Here is an 18073-nt window from a genome sequence, read left to right on the forward strand (position 1 = left end):
TGCTACACTTAGAACACTTTGTAAAAAGAATCTTACAGCATGCTTTTATGTATACTGTATAATAGTTTGGTATGCAACTACATCGAGTGAATCACAACATGTCGAATAGCTAATAAAACACCAACATAACATTTTTTAATAATTGGAACTGCTGCTGAGCAATTAAAAACATTTGTGCTCTCAGCATACAAAGCTCTTTATATACAGGATTCCAGCAACTACATGCAATTCTACAACATTTTTACAAATGAATCGTTTCTGATAAACTTTACAAGTATATCTCTTTTAGTGGAGGAGTGGAATAAAAACTTTTCACCGGCAGGAGTAACTTTTCATTTAAGGCGGATATACTTAAGTACACTCAAGCAAGTTCATAAAAAGAATCTGACAATATTCATTTGTACATATCATATAATACTTTGGTGTGCACTATAGAAAGTACTATATGCTCCATGTTGAATATCTAATATAGAGAAGCATCGAGTTTGCATAACATTTTTTCATGATTGAAACTGCTGCTGAGGGGCAAAATATTCTTACTGGCTATACCCCTTTGTGTTCTTTGACAAAGCACTTTGTATGGAAGATTCCAGTTATTTAATGTATGTATTTGGCATTTTTTTAATATGAACCTTTTGCGTTGATTTTTACAATCATTTTTTTCTTTAGGAACAGTAGCATGAAAACTTTTTTTATCGGCAGGAGTAGCTGAATGTTGGTATTGAGCAGATACACGGCAATACATACGTCATACTTGAATGCTTTTCAAAATGCGTACATAACAGTGCTCATTAGGAACATTAGAATGAAAAAGTTTTTATTGGATATAACGTTTAAGAAATGAATAATTGCAGTCTTGTTCACTGAACTACTATTGAATTTACAAGTTATTTTATTAGTCGACAAATTTGTTATCGCCCACCCACATAAAAATATTCCATTTAAAAAAGAAAAGGGTAAAGTTTGCACAAGCAAGTTCAAACATGAAAAAACATTTTTTTATAAAGTAATGAATGTGCGAAACCGATAAATTTAAGGAAAACATTTTTCGGGTCTCATGTTATCGGGATTGATTTTTTAATTCCGTTGGCTTTTTTTGGTTGATTTAGCTAACATCGGTTTTTAATGATTAATGAAAATTCAGCTGTAGATAAAACTCAGCTATAGCGAATGAATTATTTTGTTATGATTTGATGAATATTTATAGTTAGTAATAGTACAGTACAATTTTACTTTCATCTGTGTATTTGTATGTTTCGTGATGCTCGCGCGAGGAAGTATCGTGTCAAGTATTTTATTGGTTTACAGAATTGGCGTTGCCAACCCACGTGATCTCTGCAAGTAAAATAGAGGACGACGAGCCTGCTCCTTTATTTTTCGTCCTTGGTGTTACAAAGAGAGGTGAACAAGAAGTTTGGTGAGGAATTTCAGACGCCAACGTTTAAACGTAAAGTAGAAATAATAATAAGGTGGGTGAATTGAGTTCCAGTTATATAGCCTCATGTTTTAAGCCATGCTATTTTTAAAAAGATTAATTTTATTGTTGACCTTGACGTATGTGCTTAATTTTATCGCTCTTGAGAATTTAGGCGCTTGATTGAGTATTTTTTAACGAAAGTAATGTTGTCTAAGAAAACCTGATCCTCCGCATGGAGTCCACTTTTCAAGGTATAGTTGTGAACTATGCCAAAAGGTTTGTCAGCTCGCCTTTTCCATATAGCCAGCAAGAATCTTGTTCCATTAGGAGATATGCTGTAACTATTTTCCTTTACTCTACATTGCTTATTTTCTTATAAAAAATAACTTTAGCCATTTTATCCCTGCGCTACAGAATATGACATTATAAAGCAAGCTATTTAAGATTCAAACGACCTGAAAACTTGGGAGGTAAAGGGTTGAGTGCTATTTTTGAGCTCTGTTGACGTTCCTTTCAAGCTGCCTGTTGCGCTGCCTCCTGTGGTTTTTGGCGAGTTTTTGTTTAAAGACTGAGACTCATTTTATCCACTCTATCTATATTGTTTGGTCCATGAATGTCCGTCAGCATGCTGTCTATTTTAGATGCTTTTAGAGGTTCAGATGCTGTTTTGAGCTGAATTAATTAATCTTTTGTAGGGAACACATGCCTGTTATCCATAAAAAAGTCTGTTGAAATTTATTTATATACTAACTAAATTCCACACCAGCAAAGATCAATTGATGATACTTACCTATTCCTTTATGCTTTATTACAGTTCAAGACTTTCCATGTAAACTGAAAGCCACTTATTTGTAAAGGGTTAAGATAAACTCACCTGTTGTTAAAAGTTATTTGCTTGTAAAGTTGGGTCATGCCCTTTCAAAACATCATGACCGATGTTACCGAAAGTATAAGAATTAATTTTGATTCTATTTCCACACGCAACACAGATAGTGTGAACCAGTACAAAACGTACATTTTTGCGATTAATAATTTTTTAGAATTGAGCCACTATGCATTTGGACAATGGTTTGCTTATACCTCTCTTCGTTTTTCTACTATGTAAAGGTATTTATACATTTTAATGAAGTTGCTAATGTTTCTGTATGTATCTCATAGAAGTAGCTACGGTTTGAAATGGAAGTGTTTTTGTTGTATCAACGTGGTATTAAGTTCACTATTTGTATATAGTACATAAAAAGTCTTTTAATACAGGAATTATGGCAAAAAAATTGGAAGAAAAAGGTCTTTGTAATGATAATGTTTTTTCTTTATCTTTTAACATTTTCAGGTATAAAGAAAATCATTTATATGAGTCTTCAAATAGTATATAAACTTACTCTTAAACACACAAATCAAGTAAAGAGTTGCTTGAAAACAAAATCTTAAGCAAGAGACATACAACGACCCTACGAGAACAAGTGTCAGCATACTATTTTGACTCCCTAAATTTAATTCATCTCTATTCCTCTAAGAGACATCTTAACCAGTATCAATACTATCCCTACAAAGCTAAATTTAATTTTACAATTTGTTTTTTTTTGGTCTATTTCTATGGCTCTAATCAGAAGTTTATGTTGGGCATTAATTTTTATTACTCGAATTCGATTTCCACTCGGCAAGTCTCTCGCTACTATTTTAAATTCACCTTTCCTTTCCTCTTTCCAATGTCTACCAATTTCTATTTAATCTTGAATTCTTTCACTTTCGTCAAAGAACTCTTCAACATTGACATGGTGATGGCAAGCTTTGACGTAAAATCATCGTTCATGAATATCCCAGATGATAAAACAATTGCTATAATCGCAAACCATATCTTTATAAATAACAAGTTCTTCTATAAGCCCTTGACCACTCACAATTTACTTGACTTCTTTCCTTCTAAGTCAAAAACTTTAATTTCACTTTAACGGTTGGGTTTACCGACAGATTAACAGCATGGCTACAAGCAGAAGTCTAGGCCCGCTATTCGTTAACATCTTTATGTTCTTTAATGAAAATTCATGGCTTTGCAACTGTCTCTCTACTTTCAAACTTATTCTTTACAAACGCTTCGTCGATGATTGCTTTCTTTTTGTTAGATAATTGGATAATGTACCTCTCTTTTTTACCTACCTTAACCAAAAACGTCCTCATATTTCGTTCACGTCCGAACTTGAAAAAGACGGCACACTTCTTTTCCTTGACTTCCAAGTAACTTGCTCAAACAGCAAGATTTTCACCTCTGTTTATCTTAAATCCACTTTCACTGGTCTCTTTAATGGTTTTCAATATTTCATTCCCCTTCAATATAAACGCTCTTTAATCCACTGTTTACCTCATAGTTATTTCAATATCTGTTTCCGCTATGAAGATTTTAACACTCAACTTGAAGTTGTTAGAGGAAAACTGTACATCATATTTCAGTTTTAAAAACTATGTTCACTGCGTTCTAAAAATATGATTGAACCCAAACCATCCCTCCACAATTCTCCTAACAAAATAAAGTACTTCTGCCTCCCTTTTACTCGCATATACTACATTATGGTTAGCACTAAAATCAATATACTCTGTGCAGTGAGCTTTCTTCATACTAACGTGTACTTTATTTTTTTTGTCCTCTAAACGTTTCTCCTCTTTATTTATTTAAAGAGACGTTTCATAAGTTTGTGAGATCTGGTGTTGTATTCTCATTTAAGTGTGTCGTATTCGAGAGAAATCAAACGTCATTTGCTCACCAGAGTATCAGAAAACTTTGGAGTCTCTCCCTTTAAAGAAAAACCTTATCTTGTACACCACTATTTGTTATTCTTTCTCTTATAGTAGCTCCTCTTTACCTTCTTTATCATGTTGCCCTTCTTTTTGGCCCCTTCCACTTTGTGATTTCATTTTCATCCTAACTTACTTTTTTCCTTATATGCAATTGAATAATCAGTCAATAGGCAAATATTTGCTTATATTTTGAAGCCTTGTTTTAATAAATGTTATTCTATAGGAAGATAACTTTAGCTAAGACGAAACGTAATGTTTGTACTTTATTACGAAACGTCATGATTAAAAAACGTTTAATTTTTCCAATCTTCTTTTAATTTAACGGCTGTTTTGAAAGTCTACTGCTAGCCTGTCATCTTCATATTCGAAATGTCTTCTTACATTTTAAGACTCGTATAAGTTATTGTAATTGCACTTTAAGATGTCTTACGTTACAGAAGAAACTCCATTAATAAAAACCCTTTTGTTTCTAATTTACTGTTGTTTATATTAGTCGTATGTTGATAATAAAATTTGCTATCCGCCTGTCAAATATTTCGCCATAGTTAAGTTTTAAGTGAGTTTTTGTTTTCAGGTAACCTTGTTAATGGAAACAACGAAAAAGCAAGGTTGATTAAAGACTTGTTGAAAAACTACTGTCCGGACGCAAGGCCCTTTGATAACTATTCAAGTAGTTATAACAACAACTCTAGACCTTTTAAAAACGATTTTCGTCCCGTCAAAGTTTATTTTTCGCTCACTTACCATCAACTACAAGATTTTGTAAGTATGATTATTCATAGTTTTATCATGAAACTTTGCATCAAGAAGCCTACTGTATAACATCTTTATTACCATATAAGTACCGAGAAATATTTTATCTTATTTTATCTTTAGAATGAGCCTGCCCAAATTGCCAAATCCTTAGTTTGGATACGCACGGTAATTATAACCACTAAAAATAAAGTTCTCTTTTGCAAAAATTGTTATAAGTTCTTATTGAACGAATCTCTAAAAGTTAAACACAGCACTAACAAACACCACAAATTTGTAATTACTAAATAATGATGATAACAGAACAAATCAACTAAGTCAAAACGATGAATGAAAATGATAACGTTTTTTGAATTACCGTTGTTATGCCTTTTATTTAAATAGTCAGTGGTTCCAAAAAATGTAAGAGAATAGTATTACTCACTATTCAAAAACATTATTTACTGGTGACTGTCATTTTTCAAAGCACTTGAATAATTGTCTAAATTTTTTTTATCAAAACAGGGAAGTTTTAATTAGTGTTTAGGCGACTGTGGCTAAAATTTATGTATTCCATACAATATTTCATCATGAAGCGAACTCTTATGTTGTGTGATGTCTGTAGTAATGATACTACATCGTAATTTATGAGCAATGTGTTTGATCAACTATAAATTTGTCATGTACATCATAACAGCATGTAACACTTACAATTTGTTCATTTTCCTTTGAAGAATGTAACTTAAGATTGTTTAAAACACAACATTATTTGAAATCTTTCGCCATTGTTACTAAAAATAATCCTATATTTTCATAGACTTCTTAAAAAGTTTCATGAAACATCAACTTGTCTCTTTGATTTTTACCTTGTTTCAGTATTGGACAGATATTAATTTAAAGTGGAATGCAAGCGAGTATGGAGGAAACGAGCATGTTCATATCAGCGCAGAAAAAATATGGATACCTGACTTGACACTTTATAATAGGTAGGTTGGATGAAGATTGACCAAGTTGTGCAAACGTTTGGTCACATTTTATCCCTTGAGTTTGTACCGAATGTAAAATGCACTTGTATATGTAATTATTGCGTATACATGTGATTATAACACTGAAAGCCAGTAAATTGACTTTTTTACCTATAGAAATGATGGCAATATTATTAGGTTTTCCCTAAACTTAACATTGTATAATACTACAAAACAACGAGACAAACATTGTTATACTATAACAATACCTTATCCTAAAATGACCCCCTTTTGTAGAAGGGTTAGGGTCAAGGATCCTATTAAATTATAAGACTATCCTTTATATAGTTATGCAGTGAATAGTAGAGTAAAATATATATATCACCGAATTCCTCAATGAAGTGATCCCTCCGATATTATGCTTATGATTTACGGAAAGAAGGTCTATAGCTCTGAGTCTACTGACATGATATTTTGCAAGAACTCATACTGCCTGAATTATATTCCCTTTTTCTGGTTACAAGCGCATACATATGCAGAGAGTACGTCAGGAAAGAAATAAGCGTAAAACCAAATTGAATATGCAAATCAGTTGTTTGAATTTCATACCAGATTGGTTGAAAGGAGCTCCTATCAAATATCTACATAGGTTACTTTAATAGACATAACTATTGTTAGGCAAATGGCGAAACATTTCTGCTTAAATATTATTAACGAAAGAGAAACAACCTGCGAGAGTTCGCATTTTAATACAACGTAATGCCATATTGATTCAGACGTGATTTAATTTTTCATCGGCTTAGTTTTTGACATCATAGCGAGCTTGAAGACAGGGAAAGACAAATAATTATAAGGACACTACAATATTTCTCATTACGTTGTATTGTTTTGTACCTTTGGGTACAAACAGGATCCAAATAACAAAAGGTACAAAAATAATCTTCCTTCGTTTACCAATTGGACACATAGAAAGGGTTTGAGGGCAAAATATACGCCAGCAAAAACATCAGACACTATGTCTACAAGTATATGTTTACAGGGAGCTCATAATTCCTAATAGCTTAGAGTCTACAGAAAAGATACTCCCTGGACTTAAAAGTCGAAAACGATTTGCATCAGATGCTGAGTCAAAAATATTTGATTATTATCATAGCTTATCCAACTTTCAAAAATTTAAGGCAGTCAAGTTTGAATCAAATATATAAGCATGCATAAAAATTTCCAGTACTTAAATCGCTCTTGGTAAATTAAAGGCTTATAACAATGATATTGAAAGCATATACATCATTACATTGAAAGTGTTAAGATTCCTGGGACTAAAACCACTGCAAAAAAAAGTAGTTTAATGAAATTTCTGTTTCGAACATTTGTAAAAGAAACTGAAATCTCAAAGTTAGTAATAACTCCAGCACCATGACACACCACCTGTAAGATCATAACAGTTTTTGCTTCAAACAAAGTGAAATTAATCTGCTGCTATTGATTTTTGCATATTTACTTTCTTTAATGACATTCCCATTAAAAACAAAGATATAATCGTTGAAAATTTTTCAACTGATGAAAAAAGTGAAAATTGGAAAAAGTGATGATTCCATGTATTATCCTTCATCTCAGGATAGCTTCGTCAGTACTAATGAAGATTTAAGTTTTACCTCTCCTTCTACAGAAGGAAAATTCTTTCTTTTTCAAGTCATTTGTTATAACCATTCAAAAAGTACAAGAAATGTGAAAAGGCCATTAAATCAACAAAGCAAATTTGGAATGACAATATGGTTACTACTAAAACTGTGTGCATCAACATTCACAATATTTGTTTGAAGTAGCAACCTTAAGCTAAAGGAACTGTAGTGGGAAATAACCTTTCTCCTGCAACATTCCTATTCAGTGGCAATACCTTTAAGCACATTTAAAATCTTACTAAAAAATTTCAAGCTAAATTTTGCTGGGTCATCTCAATGCTGCAAAATATAAAAAACAATATTATTTCCTGTTGTCGATGATTTTTGGGTGACAAGATAAAAATATTTTTTAACAAAATTAAGCACTCTACAAGCATTGATTTATAATGTGATGGTATTTGGTTAAGTCCTAAGCATTCTGTAAAGTAGAAAACTTATATATTCATGCATGATAAATCAAACGTTATAATTGATTTAAGTGTTGTTCAAGTCACAGAAAAGTATCTTTACTCAATTTTATGGAATACGAGGGCTGCAAATGACTCCGAATTCAATAATAAACAAGGCTCCTGTTTGATGTCTTATAACATACCATTAATTTGCAACTACCGCAAAAATGAAAAGCATCTACCAATGTATCAAGTCTTAGTGCCAATGTTTAGCTCTTGAATAAATGGGTATCAAAGAAGTTATGAAGAAGGCATAGAGAAAATGCTGTAAAGACGTAAGATCCAGCATACGGAAAATCTGAAATCATTTGTGGTTGTGTTGGCAGCGTGTAAGGGAATGCCGAAAAATGCTACTACTTTTGCTTCTAATCATTGGTAAACACTAGTGGGTAGTCTCCACTGATTTCAAGTACATAATAATTTGTTTACATCCTCATTTATCTCCTAAGGATAAAAGACCGATCATGTGGTTGACTGCAGCTGGCTCACTTGCACATATTGCTTTGCAGGAAGTCATTACCAATGAGAAATCGATAAAGCACTTCAAAAAATTTACAAAAATCTTACTGTTTAATTGGAGTCATATCATTCGTTTATGATAAATATGTTCCCAACCCAGAGCAATTTTTTAAAACGTAATTTCTCTTTAAGCTCAACTAGCAATCATGGATCGTAATGTTAATTTAACTTGAATGCAGGCAGACGTATATCAGGTTGGGAAGTTGGCGAAAACGAATTGAAATGGTATGTGCTAAGGAAAAATAACAACTAGTTTGCAAAACAAATAAAAACACCAAATAATTATGCTTATATAGATGAAATGATGAATGAGGTGACCAGGTGCTGGATTTCAATTGTGGGAAAGCATTACTTTCAATCCAAAAAACAATCTGAATACATGCACCAACTAGTACAACTGTTTATGACAAAATTCTTCACTTGAATGATACAAGGGTTAAACTTTCTTATAGTCTTACCATGCTTTAAAAGACAAAATTTTGATATAGGGCCAGCCCATATTTTACATTTACAACGCGTTCTGCGCATGTCGTGTTTGATGACGTTTTCATTAGTAAAAAAACAAAAGTTGGGAGTCATCGCAATTTCTCTGTATATTCTAATACAACAGCTAAAGACAATAGAAAAACTATATTACAACTTTTGCGTTTGAGCAATACATTCTGAGATATTCTAGACATTTTAAATGAACGACGAGTTTTTTAATCGTAAACATGTTTCGGCATGCTTATGCCATCTTCAGTACATAGAGTGAAAGTAATTATGTTATTTACATGATATATATATATGTGTGTATGTGACTATCGTTAAGTGTATTAAATTACAGAATTAGTGTTAGATATTATATTACAGGTTAAATATTGTATTAATGTGGTATATTTGTTTGTTGAGGTCTGGTTTGAGCTTTTTGATGTAGAGCGCTTCTTTCAGTTTAAGAGAAAAAGGAGAGTTGGCGGTGTCTAAGATGCGAAAACATGAATGGTTGTATTTTGATTTGCAATGAGGTGAAGTGTGAAGGTGTTTATAAATATGTGAGTTTTTGTCGGAATGTGTGTGCTCTTTGATGCGTGTGGAGAGATGGCGAGTTGTCTCACCAACATAACGGGAATTACATCCTGCACATGAGAATTCATAAACCACGCAAGATTTGAGTAGAGATGGAATACTGTTTTTGAAACTAAAAAGATTTTTTATTTTGTAAGATGAGAAGACCAGTTTGATTTTTAAGTCAACACAGAAGCGTTTTGTTAACTTCATGGGCTATCATGAAAAGAATTGGTTAACTAACTACGACGGACCAAACGTTCCTTTTCACAGACGTTACATAGATGATATTTTTTCTATATTTAACAACGAAAACGACGCCTCATTATTCCTCAATGATTTAAATGTACAACACACAAACATTACCTTTACAGTAGAAAAATAACAGGACAATAAATTGCCTTTCTTAGATATACTTATCACTAAAGACACAACTTCAGACAATTGCATAACTTCCGTCTTTCACAAGAAAACTTACACCGGACTCTTAAAGAACTTTTTTAGTTTTACACCACGTAATTATAAAACAGGACTTATAAAAACTCTCCTTGAACGCATTCACAGAATCAACAATACAACAAACGGCTGCGAAAATGACATTAACACACTAATTGAAACTTTAAAACGAAATTCTTTTCCTGTCCATTTCATAGACAAAGTCATCCAATCATTCAACGACAAAATACAATCAGACACACAAGCATCAGACGAACCTAACCAAAACAAACAAAACATATACTAATTCAAACTTCCTTACATTGGCTCATACTCACACACCACTCAACAAAAACTACGGAAGTTAACAAAACGCTTCTGTGTTGACTTAAAAATCAAACTGGTCTTCTCATCTTACAAAATAAAAAATCTTTTTAGTTTCAAAAACAGTATTCCATCTCTACTCAAATCTTGCGTGGTTTATGAATTCTCATGTGCGGGATGTAATTCCCGTTATGTTGGTGAGACAACTCGCCATCTCTCCACACGCATCAAAGAGCACACACATTCCGACAAAAACTCACATATTTATAAACACCTTCACACTTCACCACATTGCAAATCAAAATACAACCATTCATGTTTTTCGCATCTTAGACACCGCCAACTCTCCTTTTTCTCTTAAACTGAAAGAAGCGCTCTACATCAAAAAGCTCAAACCAGACCTCAACAAACAAATATACCACATTAATACAATATTTAACCTGTAATATAATATCTAACACCAATTCTGTAATTTAATACACTTAACGATAGTCACATACACATATATATATATCATGTAAATAACATAATTACTTTCACTCTATGTACTGAAGATGGCATAAGCATGCCGAAACATGTTTACGATTAAAAAACTCGTCGCTCATTTAAAATGTCTGATATCAATCGTGCTTTTAAGAAATTATGAAATATTCTACTATAAAAGTGTTTTAAAAGTGCTGACTCAGCACTTTTGTTTGGTGTTATTGCTCTTTCTTAAATACAATGGAAAAGTTCCTAACTAAGAACAATAATATTAAAATGATTTTAATGCCATCATGTTATTGACAATCACCCCCACAATTACGCAAACGAGTACAAACTAAGTGTGATTTGACGCATTTACAACGAATCAAATGAATCTACTTCTCTACTCTCACCATTTTCATCAACTGTTGGATGCTACACGAGCAAAATTGCTGTACCGTGGAAAGAGTCGTGGGATTATGATCTATATTGTCAACTGCTGCTGTTGTAAACAATCCTTTCCGTAACTTTGACGGACAAACAACGTCATCACTCTCAAACCTTGCTATTACTTTATTAGCAATGTCGGAAGAAACAGATAAAAGCCGATCGTACGAGATGCACAATCCCAACTTGAAAAAAGCGTCGATAAGTGATTTATCTCTCGTAGTTCCATGAATTTTGAGAAACTGTATATTGGTACCGGACATTCCTTTTCTCTAGTGTGATGAGGTCTTGACGCTTCACGCTCTCGTGAAGTGCAATTGAAGACAATATGTTGAGAGATGGTTAAGCAAGCTTGATTTGGATCTCTTTCTGCCAGTTTTTTGTTTACAATGGCCCCTTTAAGTATCATATCTATAAAAAATTTTAATGATGCTGGAACAGAATCCTTTTGACAATCTTCGAAGAATTTTCCGTCGAACGAGTTCTTTGTTTGAAATATATCTCTTCTTATAATCATAGCCGCTTTTGCTAAATGCCATGCTTCCGAATCTTTTTCCTTTGCCCCTTTAAGAGCGTTTTCAATTTCATGTTTCAATACAAGTGTAGTGTCTCCTCCTTGACTTTGATCAGTAAAATTGGGAAAAACAATCAAGATTCTTTCCTTCAGTCTGGTAGTAATAATTGATCCACTTTCAACTCCTAATGCCTTCAACTTCATTTTAAAATATGTTGTTAGCTCCGTCATCTTAAACAAAACTAGACAATCTGATTCTAGTTGTTCTTCAATATAAGCAATAAGTTCAGCAAACGCTAGCCCATCAAGGTTTGGTCCTGAACGTTCAGGGTTTGTTGATCTCTCAGCCTTCATTTCCCTTCCTCGATTATGGAGAGAAATAAGACATTTAGGATGGTACTTTTGTTGGTGTTATTTAAAGTAGCATTCGTATTAAATATATTAACCGCTGACCATATACCAAATATGGTGATATGAACAAAACGTGCTATAGAAGTATTTCTAGTGAGGTTGATTATGTTGAGCTATCTTATGTAAAACTCGTATTTTCTTAAATAAAATAAATCGTTCTGAACCATTCGCGATCCACCGACATATTCAACAACTTTGCCTCCATTGTAACCATATCACGATTCGATACTTTTGCTATAAGTTGTCTGTCGTTTAGCAAAACAGCAAATTCTCTAACCTTGCAGTCTATCTCAAGCGTTTAAGCTGCACGAACGTTTGAAGAGTTGTCTGGTTTATCACAAAAAAAGCACTCGTTCTTGAAAAGTGCAGGGAAGCTTGCTCTTCTGGCTTTAACTGGACTTCCTTTTTCGATCTCAGATGTTTTTTCTTAGTCTGTCTTCTCCGCAATTAAGCTTCTTTTCGGGGCAAGTTGCAACTTTGTATTTTTGAAAAGATCCCTACATGACTTATGGCATGATGCTTGGCGTTCTTTCAGCGTTTCTTCTATTCCATTACCTCCATCGAGACCCTTTACGTCTAGATTCACCGGAAACATATCAATTTTAATAAATTCTTGTAGATTTTTCGCAAATGAGGAGTACCCAACTCCTTTATCCTTTCTTTTTGAGTTTGACGAGCATTGTAGACGTTCTGCAGTGTCCTTTTGACAAACTATGCATAGTTTCCAGTCCATGAGTCATATAATATTCTACGAGGGAAGCAGTTATTGACACTACATGTGCATACCTTGTTGTGTTTACATCTTGATCGAAAAATAATTTTCTAGATTAAATTGAGCACGCAATATATCAAAGTTTTGTGTTTCTAGGCATAGCAAGAATGTGAGAAAGTTTCATACTTGTATCATCAAAGTGAAGGGCTAGGTGTTTTTTTTTTGTCACTAACAGCTGCACTACTACTCGTCCACAAGAGCAAGATGTAATTTCACAGTATAAGTCAGTAAAATGACTAAAAATAGCAATGGAAATTTTGTTGTAAAACAAGACAGCTCATGATGGAAGAACAAATCATTTTTCTCTTCGAATGATTCACCAAACTAACGTACAAGCTGACGATATGTTGTGTGGTAGCAAGTAATTTTCAGCGCCATTGTACACTTGGTTTCCATACTTCTGTCTATATTGGTACCAAGAACCCGTCGATTGAGGCAAACATCAGCAAAACCTGTATGAAACGTATTAAAACTGCAAGGTCTGGTCTCTTTTAAGAGGTTGTTGACCTCTATGCTTTTGTCTCAAAGTTGGCTGATTTCATGGCAGCACACGCATTTTTCTTCTCGGTTTATTGTCTGGCTATTATGACAAATACACATTGTGAATTGTGTTTAAATAAACATTCAAAAGTAAAAGGAAATGGAAGACATGTGAAGCAAATTACCAATCATTATTTCCTAAAGCAATTGGAAGCACATTCATCTCGTGATTCTCGTCACCTTCACCTTAACAAGCATATAAATCTGAGCTGGCGCTAACTCATCTTGGCTCAAACTATTTGCCAAAAATGTCTCTTACCCGTAAAATATCATTGATAACTTCATCAAGACTCTCACGAAAATAACTCAATTAGCTTTCTTAGAAAAAATAGAAAATATTATTGCTTATTTTTGCTATGTATTTATATAGTGTGCCAGCAAAAACAGTAAAATATATCGTGTTAAGCACGCAATAACGTCAAAAATTAAAGCCGCTGACAATACATCGTCTGCATAATTTGGCTTCAAACAAAAATACAAACTTTAACAATCTGTTTCTCCATCGTTCATAATATTTGAGCAGAAATATTTTAGCAATTAACTAATATGGTTTAACATATATCTATTCGATGAATTAATATTGATTTTTTAGTGGAGTTCCCCTTTAAGGCCCAATTAAACGATTTACAACTGTCACCAGGATACATCAGTATCTTTATCCTGCAGGATACTGATGTAAAGTGGACAGATGTATTTAAAAAAGAACAGGAAAACATAGGTCAAATAAGGACAAAAAGAGTAAAGGCAGTAGTTTAGCAGTAAGAGTTAGGACTTCCAATTTCGGCTATGTTGATCAAAAAGTAGATATCTTGTGTTTTTAAGATACATTAAATCAGTTAATTGGACTAAAATTTTGTCACAAATAGAAGTTTGATAAAAATTTTCGTGATGTGAATATCATTTCAGATTGAGTCATACGATTAAAATGAAATATTTAAGATGTAATCTTCAATTTAGAGCAAGTAGTTTGTGATTTAGAAGAGAAAAAGAAAATTTAAAGACTGCTAGATAAAATGAGAGATAGTATGACTAGTTGCAAGATAGTATTAATTGTTGTTGAATTCAATGGACATGTGCTGCAGGTAAAATATATGACAAGGATTTAGTGGGCAGGTACGTTATCCAGGACAGGATCATTAAGAAAAAAGTGGGCTGGGAGAAAATTGAAATGGCTGTGATGAGTACTTATTACAGAGTCCAGAAGAACATAGTATGACTTTAAAGATGGAGGTAGAAGTACACTGATAGAGTAAATTTTATTTAGACGATGTTATCACAAAGAAAAAATAATTTCAAAATAGTGACTGATTAGCCAAAAGTAAGGATTAGTGTTTTGCCAAAGAACTATGGAGGTTAGAACTAGGTATATGATAAATAAAATGCAGAGTGAAAATGGTAGAAAAAAAAGATGAGAAAAGAAAAAGATATGCAGATTAATGTGTCACAGTTTAAGGAAACCAAGAACATGAATGGAAATATATTGAAAGATACCAGAAATTTGTTAGCAAGATGCCGAGAGCGGTCCAAAGAGTTGATAAGTAAGGAAATTTTGAGGTGTACTAAATGTGAAGGAGATGCTTTTCGTGCACCTGTAATTTGCAAATATAAGAAAAGATGAATTAGGAGTGTCTTCAAAATGATGAAGATTGTGAAAGTGTCTAAGAGAAGTGTCTGTTGAGTTATTGATCCTATTTATAAGATAAAGTAAATGCAGAGAAATGTATGAGAAGTGGACTAAAAATGTTTTAAATACAATGGTAACCTTGAGACTTGTACAAGGTACAAGTCATATAATTAATTTCTACGAAAGAGTAATGGAAGCTAGACTTAGGACAGAAATGGGAATTTGTAAGAGGACTATATTTTCCTGTTAACAGAAAATACTACCTACGAAACATAGCATTAGGTATGCGGATGGAGAAATACAGAGAATATAAAAACACATGCATGGTGTCTTAATTGATTTTGAGAAAGCGTATGATAAGGTGCAGAGAAACTAATTTTGATGCTGCATGTGGAAGACTAGAGGGGCAGAGAAGTGTGTAAGAGTGGTATAAAAAGCTATTGCTGCAAGTAGGATTTCCAAAAGTAAAACAATAAGAAAGTTTATAAATACATTGCAATAGAACATGAATTCGAAATGCTTTAACGAAATGTTATTCAAAATCGTTTAATGAAGTGAACACTTAGATGAAAAGCAAAAAGAAAAATGAACATTGATTATATTGCATGCTTTCATCTTATGAAAAGCAAAACAAATTTTTTTCTCAAAACCACATTTGCTGTTGTTATGCATTCGTAGAGCACATTATTTGTGAAATTTTAGCATTTTTTCATTTTTTTGTATTTCTTTTTTACAAAATTGAGTATTTGACATTAGGCAATGAAGGATTGGGAATTTATTTAAAAAATCCTGCCTAATAGCATCGTATCTAAAATGTTAATGGGGAAGAGCTGAATATTCAATCATCAAGTTGGGAATTGCTTTTTAAAGAAATCTGTCCGACACAACTGAATATATGAATTTTCACCCCCTCCTCCCACGCCTTCACTAGCACAGCTGGATAAATTCAATTTTTTGTAGCGCAAATGGAGAAGGTGAAAAGATGTATGACCTTAGTTATCAAGCAAGGGTACAATCGAATGGCAACGTCAGTTTGGCTTCTCCTCTCCTCTTGGAATCAATATGTCATATCAACCTCAAAGACTTTCCATTTGATGCTCAAAAATGTGAATTGAGAATTGGCTCCTGGACATACGATAGCTCTGACCTAGATTTAAAAATAGCACCATCAACCAAAGGCATCATTATGGACCACCTAGAAACCAATTCTCTTTGGCATTATAAACATAAATCAGCCAAGGTTGTGCATAGCTCCATTAAGTACACGTGTTGCAAATTTCCATTCCACGACCTAATTTATACTTTTGAATTTCAAAGAAAGTCACTATATTATGTGTTGAACATAATAATACCGACAATGTTTCTATCAGCTCTGACCTGTATCTCATTTTGTTTTCCTCCCCATTCTGGTGAGAGGATATCGCTTGGGATCTCAGTTATGATTGGTATATATCTGATTATGATAGTCGTAAACGAGCAGACACCAGTCTCCTCCGACACTAGACCAATGTTGACTTTATTTCTAATCTGTATTCAGGCGTCTACATTTGTGTCCCTTTTGCTTACTGCTATTGCCCTGCAACTACATCACAAAACAAAGCCTTTACCCAGTTGGTTTAGGAAGTTTTGTGAATGCATAATTAAAAAAATATGTAGGATATGTAAGACAATGAAAAAAAAAATCAACGAAAAAATCTGCGGGTGTCAGCGTTGCCCCCTTTCTAGTACTCCCTGTAACAACAACGACAGTGAGAGCAGTGGCGGTATCCATAATCCAGGATGTCAAGAATCGGTTAGACATCAAGTATTTGATTATTTCTTTCCTTTTCTTTTAAGTTTGGATAATACTAAGCAAAGAACATAATTATGACATTTTAATAGTACAAATATAGAATGATGTATGATACATTGATCTCGACACAATCAAGTCTTTCTTTGTTTCTTATAGTCTCCAAGCAGTGATGCTGGAAGCATACCAATGGATCTACAGGAGGAAACGAATTCAACGAATCTACAGGAGGAAATATCCACAGAAAATAATGATTCATGGGAATATGATATATTTTCCTTTTATTTTTTCCTTGGGGTTTTCGGCATTTTTTTCATTGTCATTTTGATATATGCAGTATGACACACAAACTAGTTATATTGCCAATGCTTAAATATATAATCTTAAAATAATCGTAATTGGTAATAACATATATTGTAATGGTTGAACTGTAATTTTTGTTGGCTTACATATTATGAATTAGTTTCAAAAACATTTTTGCCGGGCATGACTGTTTTCTCATTAACTATTAAAAACGTCTACTGGGACTAAAACAAACCGGTGCTTTCTCACATTTACCAAGCACGAAACATAACAACTCATACGTATTCACTGACTTGTAAATTTTATACCTTTATAATTATGAGTAAATTTGTTAATTTTTTGTTGAAGATTTCTATATCACTTAAATTTTTGTCCTTAAAGATACCCAAGTTCATAGACAAATGGGAATACAAAATTGTTGAGTACATTTTCGATTTTGCAGTTCGATGACAAGAAACAAGCAGCATTGTAATATTAAACAATTATTGAGTCTGGATGACATCAAAAATTATTCAAACCGAGGTCAGTGTTATCTGCAGACTGCCTCAGCGAACGGAAAAGCCTCATTCAATGATTGTTTTATCATTCACTTCAACTAAATGAAATATTATTAAAACATACCAATATAAAACAGTTTTTAAACTTTGCTAAATTGTTCTTGTCAGAAGGTTTATTCAAGCTCTTCTGCTTTAAAAATTTTATAAATATCTTCAAAGCCTGTTTCGCTGCTTTTTTCAATGTATTCTGCATCCTTTTACTTAAAAAGCTTTTTTATACATCGTTTTTAAAATCGCTGGAAAACATCGCTGTTATTTGACTGTTTTTAAAACAGGCTTCTATTATCATCAGTTATT

At 33.0% G+C, this 18073-nt stretch overlaps 1 protein-coding gene across 2 annotated transcripts; it reads left to right on the forward strand.

Annotated features, from left to right (window-relative positions):
• Positions 1-1372: 1372 nt before the first annotated feature.
• Positions 1373-17566, forward strand: LOC124436805 (neuronal acetylcholine receptor subunit alpha-7-like). 2 transcript variants are annotated; one of them, XM_046986776.1, is made up of 7 exons: positions 1373-1469; positions 2458-2524; positions 4782-4969; positions 5084-5128; positions 5816-5925; positions 16088-16919; positions 17076-17566. In XM_046986776.1, exons 2-7 carry the CDS (start codon positions 2470-2472, stop codon positions 17256-17258), a joined length of 1413 nt encoding a protein of 470 aa, XP_046842732.1. In that variant the 5' UTR covers positions 1373-1469; positions 2458-2469; the 3' UTR covers positions 17259-17566. The 2 variants fall into 2 exon arrangements, with proteins under 2 accessions (XP_046842732.1, XP_046842733.1); XM_046986777.1 differs by having other exon boundaries at positions 16088-16367.
• The last annotated feature ends 507 nt before the right edge of the window (positions 17567-18073 follow it).

Source organism: Xenia sp. Carnegie-2017, unplaced genomic scaffold, assembly GCF_021976095.1.
Source record: "Xenia sp. Carnegie-2017 unplaced genomic scaffold, XeniaSp_v1 HiC_scaffold_16, whole genome shotgun sequence".
Taxonomy (NCBI): Eukaryota; Metazoa; Cnidaria; class Anthozoa; order Malacalcyonacea; family Xeniidae; genus Xenia; species Xenia sp. Carnegie-2017.